The sequence below is a fragment of the Chenopodium album genome, chromosome 2 (assembly GCF_948465745.1).
Source record: "Chenopodium album chromosome 2, dcCheAlbu1.1, whole genome shotgun sequence".
Classification (NCBI taxonomy): domain Eukaryota; kingdom Viridiplantae; phylum Streptophyta; class Magnoliopsida; order Caryophyllales; family Amaranthaceae; genus Chenopodium; species Chenopodium album.
In genome coordinates this window covers 20,824,346-20,842,783 of record NC_137835.1, presented here as the reverse complement: position 1 = coordinate 20,842,783, position 18,438 = coordinate 20,824,346, and the positions used below count along the sequence as shown (strand labels likewise).

Sequence of the window (18,438 nt, the reverse complement as noted above, 5' to 3'; positions counted from 1 at the left end):
CTTCCTAATATTGAGGATTCCAAGCTCGACCCCCCTTTTAGAAGGAAAAGAAAGAAGAGAGAAAAAAGAAGAAGAATCAACAAGAAGAAGAGAAATAGAAAAGATGAGCTACTATTGGCTCTTAATTCATTCCCTTCTTTTCCTTGTGGTGATGTGAGACCTCAAGGAGTGCTAGCTCTCAATCTTGGGGGCATCTATGATTCAATCCTCAAGTTGATGAGGGTGATGTTCTTTAATCCACCTTGAATGAGGTGAAGGGTCAAGCTAGAGACCATAAACAAGCGCTTCCCGAGAGGCAACCCGGAGGATTTCTAACCCTTTTTCTCCCTCTCCTTTCTTTTTATTTTTACTTTATTTCTTTGTTCTCATTTAATATTTTATTTTGTGTCTTGTCTTGCCTTGTAGGTTTCTTTTTGGAAGTTTGGAGCGGAGTGACATTTGGTGAACTCTATTTTATGCTCCTTAATTCTGTATATCTAACCTCCCGGTGAGACCTTTCTTATTTTTACTCTTTCTTTGAGTGCTTAGTTTAGGACTAGTTTAGGAAGAAGTTGAATGGTTCGAGGTTGTTTGCATTGGTTCTATGGAACCTGGGATCGTTGATGTTGTTATCGAACGATCAATTGTTTGACGATTGGGACTTATTTGGTTTATATGCCTCGTTTGTGAACCTTTTTTATTTCTTCCTCTTTCTTTTGTTTTGTTTTCTTTTTTTTTTTTTTTTTTGTAGCAAACATGACTAGGGCAAGATTAAATGAATTTGTTTTGGAATTCGCTCATGCATTTGGAATTTGATTGCTTTGATAATGTGCTAAAGAATGTTTTTCTTCCTAATTGATGATGGCCTACATGGTTTAAGAGTGCTTATGGTTGAGATAGACAAATTTTAAGCTAAGGTAGCAAGGTTAAGAACTATTGAGGACGTTTGAACCCTTAGTTCACGGAAAAGTGGTAAGATGGTTTTGCTCTCTATAGTGGATTTGAAGCTCTTTAGTTAGTATTTGCTTACTTCCCATCCCTTGTGAGATTTAAATTGTTCAAGCCTCCATCAATTTTGTTGAGCGGCGCTTAGGATCCTTAACTATGAATATCTTAATCCTTGTGTTGTCCTCTAACTCCCAAGATCGTGACTAAGCAGCTTTAGGGGAGGAAAAGGGCACCCTTTTCTTATTTTTCTTTATCTTCTTTTTCTTTTGTTACATATTTTGTTTTTATTTTGCATTTGCTCCTCTTGCCAACCCTTTCAGCCTATTCCCTTTCTTGATTATGAGCCATAATGCAAGCCTTATGACCTTTTGTTTCCCTAACGCTTAGTTTGTGAAGCATTTCGGTTTGAGAGTTTGTTTTGTGTTGTAATGAAAATGAGAAAGTATTATGCTCTTTGTACCAAGCAAGAAAGTAAATCGTATATATTGTGTGTAATAAAGCAAATGCATCCCCGAAAAAGCCGTCCTTAGTTAAAAAAGGCAAGGATATATATATATATATATATATATATATATATATATATATATATATATATATATATATATATATATATATATATATATATATATATATATATATATATATATATATATATATATATATATATATATATATATATATAAACAGTAGGTTTCGTTTTCTTCCCTAAGTTAAGCATTGAGGACAATGCTTCGTTCAAGCTTGGGGGGAACGTTACTTCGTTTTCTTTTTTTTGGAATGTTGGTGTTGAGTAAGCTTGGGGGAGATGACATTATTGGTATTTTTGTTTGATGTTTGGTGATTTCTTGAGTTTGTTTTTTAGGTTTGATCACCCTTTTGCTTCACTTGGGAAATATCACCAAAATTTTCAAATTTTTACCCCGCCTTAACCCTTTGCCTTACGTTACAACCCTAGCTAAGACCCTTAGACTTTAGAGGGATGAGGTCAAATTCCGGTGGAAGGAGATAGATTTCAACCCTATGGAGAGAGTATGCATAGTTGAGATGTCGGGATGACCCACTAATTCCACAAATTGAATCTTTTTCCGGTTCCTTCGTGGAATCATGAGGAGCTAACTAGGGGGTGATTTGAAGCTAGTGGAGAGAACGTGGACCGTCTTAGATGGGGCTAGGGCGGAGAATGAATTCTCTAGTTCTCTATGCTTAGCTTAGGTTTGTCTCTCTCAACCATGAGCATCTTAGAGCGTGTTTTCCCTCATTGTATTGAGAAAGGTGAGTATTCTTTGGTGCATGTCTCTTCTTTTTGAGTCCAAATGGAGTATTTTCCGCCTTTGAGCTTGATTGGTTTCCTAAACCTTGCCATGTTATGTTGGTCATGGTTGTGTTTGTTTTTTGTGTTTGCTTTTCTTTTTCTTTTTGTTTTGCCTTGGTTTTTGTCTAGAGTTGTGGGTTAAGCTCTTAGGAAACCCTCACGAGAGCATACTCATCCTCTAGGGCGATCTAGGGGTTTAAAGGGCTTGTCTTTAGTTGCTAAAATTGACCGTGATTCCTACGAAAGTGAGTTAGTGTACATTCTTGTCTCCTTTAGTGTCTTAGCTTTGCTTGAATAATCCTCTCCCTTTCTCTTTGTCTTGCTCGAGGACGAGCAAAGGTTTAGCTTGGGGGAATTTGATTAGTGACAATTATGTCACTCCTAGGATAGTGTTTATGCCTTGTTTTAGCTTGTCTTAGGGTGTTTTGTTGGTTTTTTGTAGTTGTTTTGTTCAAATAATGCGTGCATACATGTCTCGATGTGTTTTTAATGAAATCGCGTAAATTCTTGAATACTTGCCTTCATTGCGTGTTTGCACCGTTCCCAATACCTTATTGCTTCCCTTGGTGTTTGTGCTTAGGTATTTGAAGTCTTGGATTGCATAGAAGAAGCTAAGGAAGCATAAGAGAAAAATCAAAGAAAGCAAGGTGCAAGGGCGCGCACAATGTGCACGGGCGCGCGTCTGATGTGTGTGGGCGCGCAGCCTTGTCAGAACCCGCGCAAAAGAGGCAAAATTGCAGAATCGAGGCAGAAAGTTTTGCGCGACCTGCGCGCGACTTGTGCCTGGGCGCACAAACTAATGCGCGGGCGCATAGGTGCCTTGCACGGGCGCACACACCCAAGCAGCAAGCCGCCAAACCCATGAATGCGCGGGCGCACAGCTGCCTTGCGCGGGCGCACAGCGAGCCCTGTTCAATGTTTTTTCGCGACTTCCTTTATATTTGCGAGCCTTGTTTTTTGTACGGGAGAACTGGATATTTTTAGATCTTCTTCCTAGTTTTAGAGGGAGCTTCTCTCTCTTAGGGTAAGATTAGATAATTTTTAGAGAGAGAAAAATAGATTATTGCTCAATTTTCTTCCAATATTAAATTTTGCTCAAGTTTAAGATTCAATCAAGCAAGAATTCAAGTTTTCATCTTTCATTAATCCTTTCTTTAGTAATCTCTTCTCCTTTCCTTTAGTTTTATTTATTTGTTTTATTGTTGTTTATTCTTGTTAATCTTATTAGTTCATCTAGTTGTTATTGATTTCATTGGTTTTAATCATGTTTTGTTTTGAGTTTCTTGAGTTTCTTTCTAGTTTTGATTTTGTGTTTAATCTCCCTTCTCTAGGCTAAACTTTTGGCTAGGGGAAGGGGGTGGAAGATATGATTTGATATTGGATGAATGATGATGGTTGGATTGAACTTATGCCATATATTGATGAAAGACATGATTTTTATTAGCTTGGGATTATTGTTGCACTCTATTTGATGTTTTATAGTTTAAATGCATTAAAGTGATTTGAACTAGATTAGGATCACCTCTATTTTAATGATTGCATGAGAATGAGTTATTAAAGTGGAGTTTTTATGGATTGTGCTTCTTTTTTCTCTTGATTTGATTGTAACTAATAGGATGCATGAGAATGATCCTTCTTAGTGTAGACCTCTTTCATTGATTTGCCTAGACTATTGCATGAGAATGAATTGTTTAGGTAGAATCTTGTGTTCTTTGGCATATGTTTCATGATAATCACCATTATTCTCCTCTTTCTAATGATATTGGATACCCCTGTATCCCTAGCGTCATTTTCAATTGATTTTAATTATCATCTTCTTGTTTATATATTTGTAGTTTTAGTATTCTTACTCAACAAAACCAACAAAAACAATCCCCCTTTCACTCTTGCATTAGTTATATTTGATGTTGAATTAGCGTGCTTCCCTAGTGGTCCGACCCTTTACTTGCCGCTAACTAGTTTAGTGTAGGTTTAGGTATTATAAATGATTAATTTGGTTGGGGTGGTAGCCTAACGACCTATCTTATCCTGATCACCAAACCCTCAGAAATTATCAACCTTTCACATCTAGGTTGAAGGCCACTTCGAACTTGGCCAGGTGTGTCTAGAACTTGTGAATGTTGAATTTTGTATTAAAGAAAGGTTTAGATAAAGAATAGAGAGGGAATAAGCTTCTAGCTTTTAGAGAGAGAAAGAATTAGAGAATTCTAGGTGATTTGAAACGGAGGCCAAGGACCCAATTGTTAGAAAAAATAGTCCAAAAATCGAAAGAAAAGAGACCGAGTTCCATTCGAAATAAAAGACCTCCTGTCGCTAGACGACAGGGACCAACGCCAGGCGACAGGCACCAGCGGCTGGCGACAGGTACCAGGGGACAAACTCCGTCGTTTGGCGCTAATTATAAGACAAAACACGCTTTGTATGGAATCTTTTTCCTAATATAATTAAGTAATTAGAATCCGCGTTAAACATTTTTAAGATCAGATTTATCATAAAACACTTATTTTATTCAAAATAAAACTTTTTAAAATAATAATTATTAATCTTAATTCCATTAGAATTTAAAAGAACCTTCTAGATTATTCTAGAAGACTATATTCAATCCTAATAACTTTAGGAATAATAATTAATAGGTCCTCCTCGTGATCATTGGGCCGCATATAAAACTTATTTTGGGCCCAATTTAGTATTATGGACATAACTTCCTCATTATTCATCGAAATTGGGCTAATAATATATCGTTGGAAAGGTATTTTTGAGCCCAACCAACTACACTATTATTGGACCCTCATCATGGATTAAACTAAATTGGACTGGCTATTTTCATAAATAGAGCATATTTTAAAAAACGGAAAGAGAGATATTTTTATTAAAACAACCGCATCACAAGACTTTTCACATTTCACTTCGTTAGATAATCAAATGACGTGAAAGATATTCATCACTTGGTTTTGTTTTTAGGGAGACACAATTAGGTGTCTACAGAAGTCCCCACTTTGACTGATTTTAGATAAACGCAAGTTTCGAAAACAAAAGTCAAAGTAGCGATAGGGACGGAAAATGATTCAAAGCGTTCTACGACCCTAAATCATTCTTGTAACGCCGATACCTGCAAACTAGCGTTAGTTAAACTAGAAAAAAAGAAGAAACGCGTATCTTGTACCGTCGAGCACACGTCTCTAGAGTAACCGATTTGTTACATTTTGTTGTGTCAACTTCCACAGTGCCTCGTGAACGCCATTGTCAAAGACCGTTACTTGTAACCATCTTTGATTGTATTGAGACGATCCTCCACAGTACCTCGGGAACATCGTTGAAGGTGGCTGCTTGTAGCCATCTTTAGGGTTGTGGCAATGCCTCGCCACGGCTGTGCCTTGCCGCTGTAGACACTCTCCTCTTTACCTTGGGACATCATCATAGACTGCTTCTTGTAGCTATCCTCAATTTTACTGTGACGTCCTTTCATGTCTCGGGAATTCTGTTGCGACCACCATACCTCGAGCAATCAACCGAATGACAGTATTTCGCGCCTTGGGAATTCTTATCATGAGCTTCTTCGCCTTGAGCAACTCATTAATGATTGATGAAAAATTTCCTTGCCTCATGTCGTAGACTCCTTTGTCTTGAGCAGCCTTCTGAATGATGATTTTCCTCGCCTTGGGAAGTCTAACAGTTTAACAGTTTCCACGCCTTGAGAATCCTGTCGTGAGCTTCACGCCTTGAGTAGCTCTTAAGTGAAATTCCGCTAAGTACCCACGCCTTGGGATGCAATCGCCAACTTCTGCGCCTCGGGAAGTGTGCATCAATCGACAATTTTTCTTCATCTCGGGAAAACTTGTCCGATAATTATGAGTCTTTTCGTCTCGAGAAACTTGTTGTGCGAGTCGTCCATGCCATAGGACATAATCAATTTTTATTGAATCAAAATTTTTTTATTTGACAACCTCCACATCTTGGGGAGCACCGTCCAAGATCACTTTGCGTTGAGCTATCTTCTCAAATAGGGTGACGACTTTCGCATCCTAGGGAATGTTGTCAAAGACCATTACGCATTGAGCCATCTTATTCAAATTTTCTTATCTCCTCACCTTGAAAGTGATAGCTTTGCATGTCTTTGAGAATTTGCGTTTTCTGTCTTAGATCTTTGTAAAGATCACTTCTCCGTCTGGGACTTAGTGCACTTGCATATGTGTTTTTTACTACAAGACTTTGCTTATGCTTTCCTTGAGTTGACTTAAGGCTTGTTGTGCTTGACATTATGATTGATTTTACTTGAGGTTGACTCAAGGTGTTTTGAGATGTGTTTTAGAATCAACTCGATGTGATATGACATGACATGACATGACTCATTGTGCATGACTCCTGTGTGCATTGTATTGTGATGTGCTTGACTAAAAATGCATAAAAGCGAAAAAAATTATGTCATTTTTGTGGAGGATACCGACTTTCTCCCGAAAAAGAAAGACACATAAAATAATCAAAATGAGTTTTTGAGGTGCATGTTGAATGAGCTTAGTCAAATGTATATTTTAATATTGTATCTCATAGTGTAAGTATTATAATATCCTAGGCTATCTCAATTGTTGACTCGATGATGAAAGTATTTGGGTAACTAAGGAACGGAAGCTAAGCACTTCATACTTTGTGATGCAATGATGAGTGATTTTGATATGATAAAGCGTACTTCAATGTTGTGTCAAGATTTCATGACAAAAGGTTCCTAAGAGCGCGAGGAGGATTATTTGTCTATGTATCTGTGATGTGTGTGAAAGTGACACTAAGTTAGGCTGTAAAGGCTAAGTGTATGGAAAAATATTTATATTTTTTAAAAGAGTCAAATAATGGTGACTCTTAGTCTAGGTAAGCTAATAACGTAGGGATCAAGCCCCTACGTCTAGCTCTAAATGGATAGGGATGAGCATTAGAGATCCCTTGATATGATCATCTATGAATGTGAATGAATGCATTTTTTATTATGGCCGCACCTCAATGTAAGGTTGCCTACGTATCCATTAGGAATCAGGCCGAATGTAGCTATAGCCGAACCTCGTACAAGTGTTTGTATACCTCAAATAGGTCTTTTAAGGGTTGTAACGTGGTTATGCTAAAGGTTGAAGAAGAAGGGGATAAAGGTTCCAGACCCTAGATATGCCCCCAAGGTGTGAAACCTTGCTTTTGAAATCTATATTTTTATGCTTGAGGTTTCCTTGCTTTTTAACTCTCTTTCTTTTGTTTATTATTTTTTGCTCTCTTTTTTTGCTTTTGCGTCTTTTGATAAGTGTGGGAAATCCTAATCATGCGGTCTTTCACTCACTTTGCATTCATGTTTTTCAGGCACGGTACCTAGCACTCGATAAGAGACGCAATCTGAGACGTGTTTATATTAGAGACATGTTCATGTCAATGACATTGGAACACTTGCCCTTTTGTACACTTTTATTATTTATGTTTTTTTAATTTTTGAGTTCTATGTAAAATCATTCAAGCTTTCGTATTTAAAATTTTCATAAGTTGAACACTATCCCATCTTAAGGTTAGGTATGTGTGGGTTAAAAAAAAAAGGTCTATCAGTAGACGAGGCTTAAAGTGGTTTATCAAGAAAGGATTTATATTTTTAAAGGGTGAAGATGATATGATAGGCTACAAGGGGTGCCTCAAATCATTAGTATACCTTGTGCTTTGTTCAGCATGGTTTTTTTTTTATATTTTAATGCAATGCAATGCGATAATCATATGCAAGAAAATAAAGTCTCATTTTATTAAAGAGAAAAAAATCCTAAAAAATAAAATCTAAGGAAAATAAAAGGTGCCTATGCTAGACTTATTAGAGAAATGGTGAATAAATAAAATAGGAAAAGAGGTCACAAAATCTTGTCATTAAAGCTCGCCTCTTGTCTTGTGCTTTATCATCACTCACTCAACTTGCTAGTTGGAGATATGGAAAGCTTGTTATTATCGATCAAATATTGGATGACCTCTTTTAGCTTCCTAACAACTCTTAGTAGTATGTCCTCTACCTTGATGGTACTTGTAATGAGCGTCAACATTCCAGTTGGGTGACCTATTTTCGGGTGCTAGATCTTGAAGAGGTCCAATAGGAGTGATGAGTCCTTTGGAATGGAGTCGATCGAAAGCGGTATCATAGTTCATCCCTATGGGCATGAACTCTTTCCTTAGTTGTTTCTTAGGTCTCTGACTATCCATGGATAAGACTTCATTAAGATCAAAGGTACTAACGTTGTTGCTAAAGTGGGTGTTTTTAGAAGAAGAAGGATTGTCGTTCTTCTTTCCTTTCTAGCCACTGTTGTTTTGCAAGTAGCTTTCTGTTTTGCAAGGTCATCTTCGATTTCAATATTTATGTCATAGACGGCCTTGAAAGTATTCAAATTATGTTGATATTTCAAATTTTTTGAATACTTGTCTTGAAGGTTCTTGATGAACATCCTTACTGACTCCTTTTCAATAGGAAATTCAACCATATTAGCGGAAGTTTCCTTCCACTTGTTAAAGAAAGAAGTGAACCCTTCGTTTTCCTTTTGCTTTAGCATCTCAAGTTGTCTATGGTCAGTTTCAAATTGAATGTTATACTTATATCTATCAATGAAAGCGTTTATTATTCCATCCCAAGTTGAGGTCTTCTCTTTATCAAGAGAAAATAAAGAACCAATGTTGACAAACGATTTCTAGAGATACTGAGAACAAAGAGTGAAAAATATTCCTATCAATTCCCTTAATGTTCATTATAGTTTAAAAAGCCCTTAAGTGTTGGGCCCGTATTATCACACGACCCATTGTACTTAGGGCACCAGTACAAGATCAATATATCAGCAAGAATACGCAAAACGGCTTAATTGGAATAAACAAGGAAAGCAGCATCAAGCATATCAATCAAAGAGATACTTGCCAAAGATACACCTACAGAGCAGGAAACAAGATAAATCAAGAAGATCTTATACATTTCAAAGATATTCTGAATATATTTGTAAACCCTAGAGATCCCTAGGTATAAATAAGAAGAATGAAACATTTTAACACTCATGTACGTTCGCATATACTTAAATATAAACAATTTTCTCTACTTTTATCTACGGAATTGCGTCCCTACTGAACAAGGAGGCCTATCCTTACTCAGTATTGTATCTCTAAATTCATCTTCTCTATATAATTGAATATTTACTGCTTACTTATTGATTACTGATTGATTTATCATCGTTCTTAGTTATTTTATATGCTGTTGGTAGAATGATTATTATTACCCCTCAAACCTAGCAAATTCTTAGATGCCCTTATTGAGATTTGCCTAAATAATTTGGCGCCCACCGTGGGGCTGATAATTAATTAACCTACCAATTCGCCAAAAAACCAAGACAAACACCATGACTGGGCAACAAGTACCCTTTACTATTGTCGAAATTAATGAAGGGATGAACGCATTCCGCCAAACTTTAGACCAGCTGAAAAGCCAAATTGAAACGCTGCTGGCTCAAAAAGTCCGAACTGAAGCCAAAATCACCAGCCTTACCAAACAAAATGAAGCCCTTCGCAGTCAAATATAATCAGTTGCATCTAAAACCGTTAACATCAGAAAGAGCACTGAAAGTATAGCCATGCAGCTCGACATATCCGGAACCTTTCACACCCCTAACGGGGAAAAAGGATCTAACAACAGGGAAGCAACCCTGGATCTAGACTTTTTGGATGCAGGAACCCCCAAGAAGGACAATCAGGAAGGAGCCGAAGAGGGAAAAGTAGAGAAGATGGTCAAGGAATACCTCAAGACAATCGAGGCCAAAATCGCTAAAATTCCTGGAATGCCGAAACCCATGGAAGAAGAGGCAGCAGATGGCTATATAGAATCTCCCTTCTCAGAAGAGATCGCCATGGTAGAGGTGCCGAAGAGGTTCAGCACGCCCAATATGACCATGTATGATGGAACAATGGACCCTGATGAGCATGTATCCCTTTACAAGCTGAAGATGATGACAAGCTCAATCCCTAGAGAAATCAGAGAGAATATAATGTGCAAGGGCTTTGGAGCCACGCTATCAGGTCCAGCTCTAAATTGGTTCATTAATTTAGATAATGGGACAATTCGATCTTTTGCAGGAATGGTGAACCTATTCAAGGTCCAGTTTGCTAGCAGCAGAAAAATCAAAAAGCAGTCTTCAGATATGTACCGCGTTGTGCAGAGACATGGTGAATCCCTGAGAGATTATCTTAACAGGTTCAACAGGGAAAAGATTGGAATACATAAGTGCGATGCTCCCACAACAATTGAAGCGTTCAGAAGAGGATTGCTAGACCATAGTGAGCTCTACAAGGAGTTGACCAGATATCCCTGTACAACCTTTGAAGATGTGCAAGCCAAAGCTATGGCTCAAGTCAGATTTGAGGAAGATGCGTATGCAAGAAAGACTCCCGAGCCAGATCGCCAGTCAAGAAGGAACAACAATTTTCCTAGAAGGGATCATCGATTCAAGCCGTATCAGCGTTCCCGCTTTGATGAGGGATCAGTCAATGCTGTCGAAGAAGAATTTTCTGATTGGAGGGAAGATCCTGAACTCCCACCTAAGTTACATGAGTATTGCTTCAATGTTAACCCTGCAGGAGTTTTAGGACCCTAAATAAGATGGGAGATACTGTGCAATGGCCCAGGCAGAGTGATAGGCCTGGAGAGAAGAAAGATCCGTCCAGATGGTGTGATTTCCATTCAGATATCGGTCACACCACTGATGAATGTGTCGCGCTCAGAAAGGAAGTTGCATACCTGCTAAAAAAGGGCTACCTCAAAGAACTCCTATCAGATAAATCTAAAGCTTCAGGGAGGGAAAGAGAATCTAAGCAAGGAGGTCCTCCACCTCCGCCTCCAATTGTCAAAACCATCTGTTTCATATCAGGAGGATCAGAAGTATGTGGTTTAACGTATTCAACAGCAAAGCGGCATGCAAAGAAGAGTAACAAGGATCAACCTGACAAGAGGGAGAAATCCAAGATAGACATTCCCATCATGTTTGAAGAAAGCGATGTAGTAGAAGGCCATCATGACGGCCTAGTGATTTCACTCCCAGTTGGAAACTTCATGATCAAGGGAATCCTAGTGGACAATGGAAGCTTTGCAAACATCATCATGCTTGACACTCTGAAAAATATGAACATAGACGAAAAGAACATCGTCAACAAATCAACAATGTTAGTGGGATTCAGTGGGGAAACCAAGAAGACAAGTGGAGAGATTACATTGGCCGCGTACGCAAAAGGAACCAACCTACAGGTCAAGTTCCTAGTGATTGACACTCTATCTTCGTACAATATGATATTAGGCAGACCCTAGATACATGAGATGAAGGCCATCCCCTCTACGTACCATCAAGTCATTAAGTTTCCTACTAGGTGGGGTATTCAAGAAATCATAGGAGATCCTAGGGAGGCCAAGGAATGTTATAAGATCGCACTAAAAGCAACATCTGCAGAAAAGAGTTTAGCATAGCAATCAGAGGGTCAACTGGGCCAAGAAAAGTTAAGCATAACAGAAGAACAAGAAGCTACAGAAGTCCAGTTGAACCCCAAACATCCAGACCAAAAGGTCAGAATAGGATCAGAATTGAAGTTGGAACTCAGACAACAAATATATGACTTTTTAGAAGAGGAAAAAGATGTATTCGCTTAGACCCATGAAGAAATGAAAGGCATTTCTCCAGACGTAATTACTCACAAGCTGAATGTAGATCCACTACAAACACAAGTAAAGAAGAAGAGAAGGAAATTTGCGCCAGAAAGGAACAAGATTATTAATGAAGAAATCCAGAACCTGTTGAAGACGGGAAAGATCAGAGAAGTGAAGTACCCGGAATGGCTCGCTAATGTAGTAATAGTCAGGAAGAAGAACGGAAAATGGCGCATCTGTATAGGCTTCACAGATATCAACAAGGCATGCCCAAAGGATCCGTTCCCTCTACCTCATATTGATGCCATGGTAGACGCTACAGCAGGGCACGAGCTACTATCCTTCATGAACGCGTACAGTGGTTACAATCAAATCCTCATGCACAAGGATGACCAAGAGAAAACCGCTTTCATTACTAGTCAAGGAATATACTGCTACAAAGTAATGCCTTTTGGATTGAAAAATGCCGGAGCAACATATCAAAGGTTGGTGAACAAGATGTTTGAAGAGCAAATAGGAAATACAATAGAGGTCTACATAGATGACATGGTAGTAAAGTCCAAAAAGGCAGAAGATCACGTCAGAGACCTTAGAGAAGCATTTGCCATCCTGAAATAGTACGACATGAAGTTGAACCCCACAAAATGCACATTTGGAGTACAGTCAGGAAAGTTCCTAGGATACATGGTTACGCAAAGAGGAATAGAAGCCAGCCCAGACCAAGTCAAAGCCACCTTAGACCTAGAGCGACCAAAGTCAAAGAAGGACGTACAAAGCTTAACAGGGAAAATCGCAGCATTGAATAGGTTCATTTCAAAATCCTCAGACAAGAACAGAGCCTTTTACGAAGTAGTGAAGAAGAATAAGGAATTCAAGTGGGAGCAGGAGCACGACAAAGCATTTCAGAAGCTGAAAGAATACTTGGCCAACCCATTGATTCTCTCTAAACCTAAGGAAGGAGAGCCACTCTAGCTATACCTCGCAGTGTCTGAAGGGACGATTAGTGCAGTCCTCATGAGAGAAGAGGACAAGGAGCAATTCCCAATCTACTACGTAAGCAAAACCCTACTCAGTGTGGAAATGAGGAATGCGTCATTAGAGAAGATCATTTTAGCCTTAGTTACTGCTTCAGTAAAGTTACGCCCATACTTTGAAAGCCACTCCATACGAGTACGCACCAACTACCTCATCAAAGCTATCATGAGAAAGCCAGAAATGTCAAGAAGGATGGAGAAATGGGCCTTACATCTAAGCAGGTACGATATACAGTTGAGCCCAGGACTGCAATCAAATCACAAGCCTTGGCAGACTTCGTAGCAGACTTCAGCCCAACTCTTGAGGAAGAAGCACAAAAAGAAGTATTGGCACTACAAGAACCAAAAGCTACACAGAAGTGGATACTCCATACAGATGGCGCAGCAAACATACGCGAAGTAGGCCTAAGAGTAGTACTGACATCACCCCAAGGAGACAAGATAGCACAGGCAATAAGGTGCAACTTCAAAGCCACCAATAATGAAGCTGAATACGAAGCGTTAATCACAGGATTAACCGTTGCAAAGGACATGAAGATACAACATCTAAAGGTAATTTCAGACTCCTTACTCATGGTAAATCAAGTCAACGGAGAATATGAAGCAAAGGATGCCAGGATGATAGCCTACCTGGAAGTCACAAAGAAGCTCATTAAAGAGTTCAAGGAATTCAAGATAGATCAAGTACCCAGAAACTTGAACACTGAAGCAGACGCCCTAGCAAACTTGGGATTAAACATCAACCCAGAAGAATTCGGAGCTATCCCCTAGTGCACGTACTCTCTCCAACCATAGAGAAAGAATCGACTGTGAGCGTCTACAAAGTTCAAGAAAACCCTACAGAGAAAGAAGGCAGCAGTTGGACAACACCACTGAAAGAGTACCTCTTGGACATGACGAAACCAACAAGGAAAGTAGCAGCTCAAGCACTTGCTCAAAAAGCCTCCAAGTACTGCCTAATCAGCAATGTACTCTTTAAGAAATCTGCAGCAGGCCCCTTCTGACGATGCCTAGAAGAAAAGGAAGCACAACAGGTCTTACAGTCTTTACACAGTGGAGAATGCGGAAATCATTCTAGAGGAAGGAATTTAGCCAATGGAGCACTTAGAATGGGATACTACTGGCCCAGCATGAGAAAGGACGCAACAGAATTTGCCAAGAGGTGCCTAGCATGCCAGAAACACGCACCCTTGACACACAAGCCATCAGAAGAACTACACCCAACACTGACACCTTGGCCATTCATGAAGTGGGGAATGGATATAGTAAAACTTCCTCAATCATCAAGACAAAGAGTATACTTCTTAGCAATGACAGACTACTTTTCAAAATGGATCGAAGCAGAAGCCTACAAGGAAATCAAGGATAAGCACGTCATATCGTTTATAAAAGGAAACATCCTAAGTAGATTTGGGGTACCAGCAGAGATCATTACAGACAATGGATCCCAGTTCATCAGTAATAAGACTACGAAGTTCTGTAAGGAATGGAACATCTCCCTCATCACGTCTACACCTAGGTACCCACAAGCAAATGGACAGGCAGAGTCAAGCAATAAAGTCCTCATAGGTAACATGAAGAAAAGGCTGGAAGGAGCAAAAGGGAAATGGGCAGACGAACTACCCAACATACTACGGGCAGACAGAACAACTCCAAAAGGCGCTACAGGCCACACCCCATTCTCATTGGTGTACGGATGTGAAGCAGTGATCCCAACAGAGGTAGAGGTCCCCACGGCAAGATACGGGTTAATGACAGAAGAAAGGAATCAAGCAGAATTAATTCACAGCCTAGACACAGTGGAAGAACTTAGAGAAGACGCAAAAATGAGAATGGCAGCATATCAGCAAGAAGTAGCAAGATCCTTCAACAAGAATGTCAGAACAAAAGTGTTCAAGCTGGGAGATTGGGTTCTTAGAAAGGTATACGAAAATACCAAGGAAGTAAACGCAGGGAAATTAGCACCCAACTGGGAAGGACCTTACGAGATCATTAAGGTGGTAGGGAATGGAGCCTACAAACTCAGAAATGCAGAAGGAAAAGAGGTACAGCGAAGCTGGAATGCAGCGCACTTAAAGCTATATCATTTATGAGGAGCGAAGGTACGTAGTTATCATTTCGATTTTATCTCTTTTTACAAAAAAAAAACACAAAAAAAACAGAAAAACAAGCAAAAAACCAAAAAAAAAAAGAAGAAAAACAGAAAAGCACAAAAATCTCCAACAGCCAAAATCAGCACGAAAGGTACTCCTCTCTACTCTCACTTTGTCAATTCAATTTATGATCATTACGAGTACTGACTTTGGCATCGGAGGGCCGTTGGGGAAACCCACGGCCACCCCTCATATTATTCTGTTTTGCAAGGAGCAACACCTACACTACTCGACAAGAGCACAACAGGTCATCACAGAGCAAGGGTTAATCATCCTTGCAAGGAACACACCAACTGTCCTCACAGATCGCGAACAAGCAAACACATGTAAGCAACACTACATTCACATTACAACTGTAATACAACTGTAATACAACTGCAATACAACTGCAATATGACCGTAAGACAACAACAATACAGTAAGAAACATAAATACAGATTAACATAGCAAAAGAGGCAGAATTACTTAGTTACAGAGCAACAAAACAGACAAATTATCCAGCTACAAAAGTGTAGCACAAAGACAAAATAAAATTATCCAACTGCACTAAGGCAGTAAAAATAAACATCCTTCAGAGTTAACAAATTTTTTAAGGTGACACAGCACCATTGAAACTAATTCTCGTCCATGTTATCAGCAGGGACCACTTCCTCAGCAACAGACTTCGTACTCTCCGGGACATCCCTGACCTCGGCGTTGTGAGGGGAATTCACTTCCTCATCAGCATAGCTCAGCAACAATGTGCCAGGAGTAGCAGTCCCTGCAGGAAATGCAACCTCAAAAGCAGCCTTATCAGCATCATAATCCCAGGCCTCATGCTTTCCTTGCTGAAACTCCTCCATCATTTCAAGACGAGCTTTCCCAAAGTAATATGCTGCAACATCAACAGCCTCGTTTCCAGCCTCCTTCAAGGTTCTCTTCAGCCCATCACGTTCAGTAATGAACTCCCTATGCCTAGCACGTTCAGTCTTCAGAGCATCAGTAGCAGCCTTGTACTTGTCAGAAAGAGCATCACGCTCCTTCTTCATAGCCTCATACACTCGAGTAAACTCTGACACTTTGCCCAGTACGCCCAAACAAGACTGAAGGCTCTGCAGAATACGGAATCAAGTAAGAGATGCGCAACCCGATATAACAATGTTTATTAAATTTTTGTTTTTTTTCGGAGTATACCATACCTGGAAAGACTGCACAACAGCCTCTTAAGAAAGATCAGCAAAAGTCTGCGAGGACTAACGATCCTTGAAGGACGGAAACAGTAGGGTATCCACATGCGAAGCCAAGGAATCAAAAGAGAAATCAGCATCATCAACATCAATAGGCACCTCCAACTTCCTCTTAAGGCCAGTGCGAGGTGGTGGTGGAGGAGGACCGCTCTTTGGAGCAACCGTTTTGAGAGGAACGGCCTCCGTAGTTTGAGGAGAGGAGCGATTTTTAAGGCGACCTAAGAGAGAGGACGAGCTAAGAAGGTCATGAGACCTTAGTGACCTCGAAGTATCTACAAGGAACATGGCAGAATTCAAAAGGGGATACAGCAAGGAACACAACAAACATACTCAGCAAGGTACATAACCACCTCAGAAAGGACAAACAAATTGGGAACCAACTAAAAGGGCGAAACAGACTTGCAACAGGATACATCTACAAGGAACGACACAACAAAAAATCACAAGCACATCAGAAAAGAGAAAAACATACCTTGAGACATAGTTGGGGCAACTTTCTGCTCAGAATCAGAATTGTCCAAGGACTTGATCTGGATAACTGCTTCTGACTGCGTCAATTTGATGAAAGATCTCTCGTATGCACTCAAGTTGTATAACTTGTTTATCAGGGACGGAGACTGAGAACGCTGCTTCAATTTACTCGTTGCAACCATCAAGCAAATAAGCCCAAATCAACAAAGAATGAGAGCAAAACACAAGAAAAATAAGAAAACAAAATACCTTCAGCCTCAACATTGTCAATAAAAAAGTCACAATCACCACCCAACGAATCAATCCTCACAAAGAAGAACTTGTGATACCACTTCTTGTCAAACGCCTTCTCTAAGTCAGTCACCAAAGGACCAACACCATCTTTCAAACGAAGACCAACCCGACCCTTACCACTGGTCCTAATAGTATCAGGATAACACAAATCCCTCACATCAAGTTCTAAACCCAATTTTGCACTCAGCAAATCCAAAATTCTCAAAACCCTCCAAGTTTGGGGCAATAACTGACAAGGTGAAACCCTAACCCTAGAGAGAAATTGACGAACAAGAGAAGAAAAAGGGAAAGTATGCCCAATTGCAAAGGGATACTCAAAGAAGCACACCCAACCAGGGGCAGTCCAGTCAGCCCTCTCCCTAGAAGACGGGATTTTCACCACAACCCCATCAGGGAATCGCGCAACAGCAGCGATGTTCTGAACTTCTTCTTTCGTTATGGTAGAAGGATAAACATCCTTAGCAGGGAAGACGTTCTGCGCTACCAAGGACGGCTTTTTCACACCCTCATCCACCCCAGCAAACACCACTTTTACATAATCACCCATCACAAAACAAAAAGAAAACAACGAAGTAATTTCTTGCATGAGCTTTATTTGTTGTTGCTCCATAGGGTCATTAATTTGTAGTGCCATAGCCTCATCATTTTAGTCATGTTAGCCACGTCCTTCCTAAGTTCGTTGACTTCTTCCTGTGTCGCCATTTTCTTCTTATCTTCTCTCTTTTGTCAAATCGGTTTATCAAAAAGTAGCTAAGTACTTGGACTAAAGTGTTATCGTTGATTAAACGCCCTTCTCTCCTAGACCAAGTGTTGTGGAAAGGGAAATTGGGGGTAAATTTTTATTTTTTACTCAAGCTCTATTCAACATGCAATAAATAAGAAGAGATCCTAGAAGAAATAGAAGAATGAAATGGGTGAAAAAATGAAGTTGATAGAGAAATATGGGAGAATTAGGAATAGAATAGGCCCCCAACTTAAATGACGGAAAAACGACTCATGCATGAACCTGAAACATGGTCATGGTGACATATAAACAAAGTGTGTGCTAAGACTAGTGAGTGTAGATGACATGTTTCACTCATGTCATGACCATGTGACTGTGTGCCTAGACTCAAACAAAGACTAAATTAAGACTACACGTATGTGCACTAAACTGGACATATTGTAGTATTTTATTCATAACTTTTGATCTGTGAATCCTAATTGGACGAAACCAACGCCACATGAAAAATAAAACTCGGGGCTACAGATCCATAGGTTTTACAACTTGTAATTCATTATAGAAATCCGAATATGACCAAAACAAGTTGACGTTTGTGCAGTATACGGGAATAAAGATCTGGGTTGACTCAAAGGA

General features: G+C 39.6%; 2 protein-coding genes across 2 annotated transcripts; both read left to right on the top strand.

Annotated features, from left to right (window-relative positions):
• The first annotated feature begins 13,138 nt into the window (after window positions 1-13,138).
• LOC145570328 (uncharacterized) lies at window positions 13,139-13,708 on the top strand. Its single transcript, XM_081629372.1, has one exon. The coding sequence runs from the start codon at window positions 13,139-13,141 to the stop codon at window positions 13,706-13,708; it is 570 nt and encodes a 189-aa protein (XP_081485498.1).
• An 803-nt stretch (window positions 13,709-14,511) lies between these two features.
• LOC145570322 (uncharacterized) lies at window positions 14,512-15,030 on the top strand. The gene has a single exon (XM_081629365.1). The coding sequence runs from the start codon at window positions 14,512-14,514 to the stop codon at window positions 15,028-15,030; it is 519 nt and encodes a 172-aa protein (XP_081485491.1).
• Window positions 15,031-18,438: the final 3,408 nt, after the last annotated feature.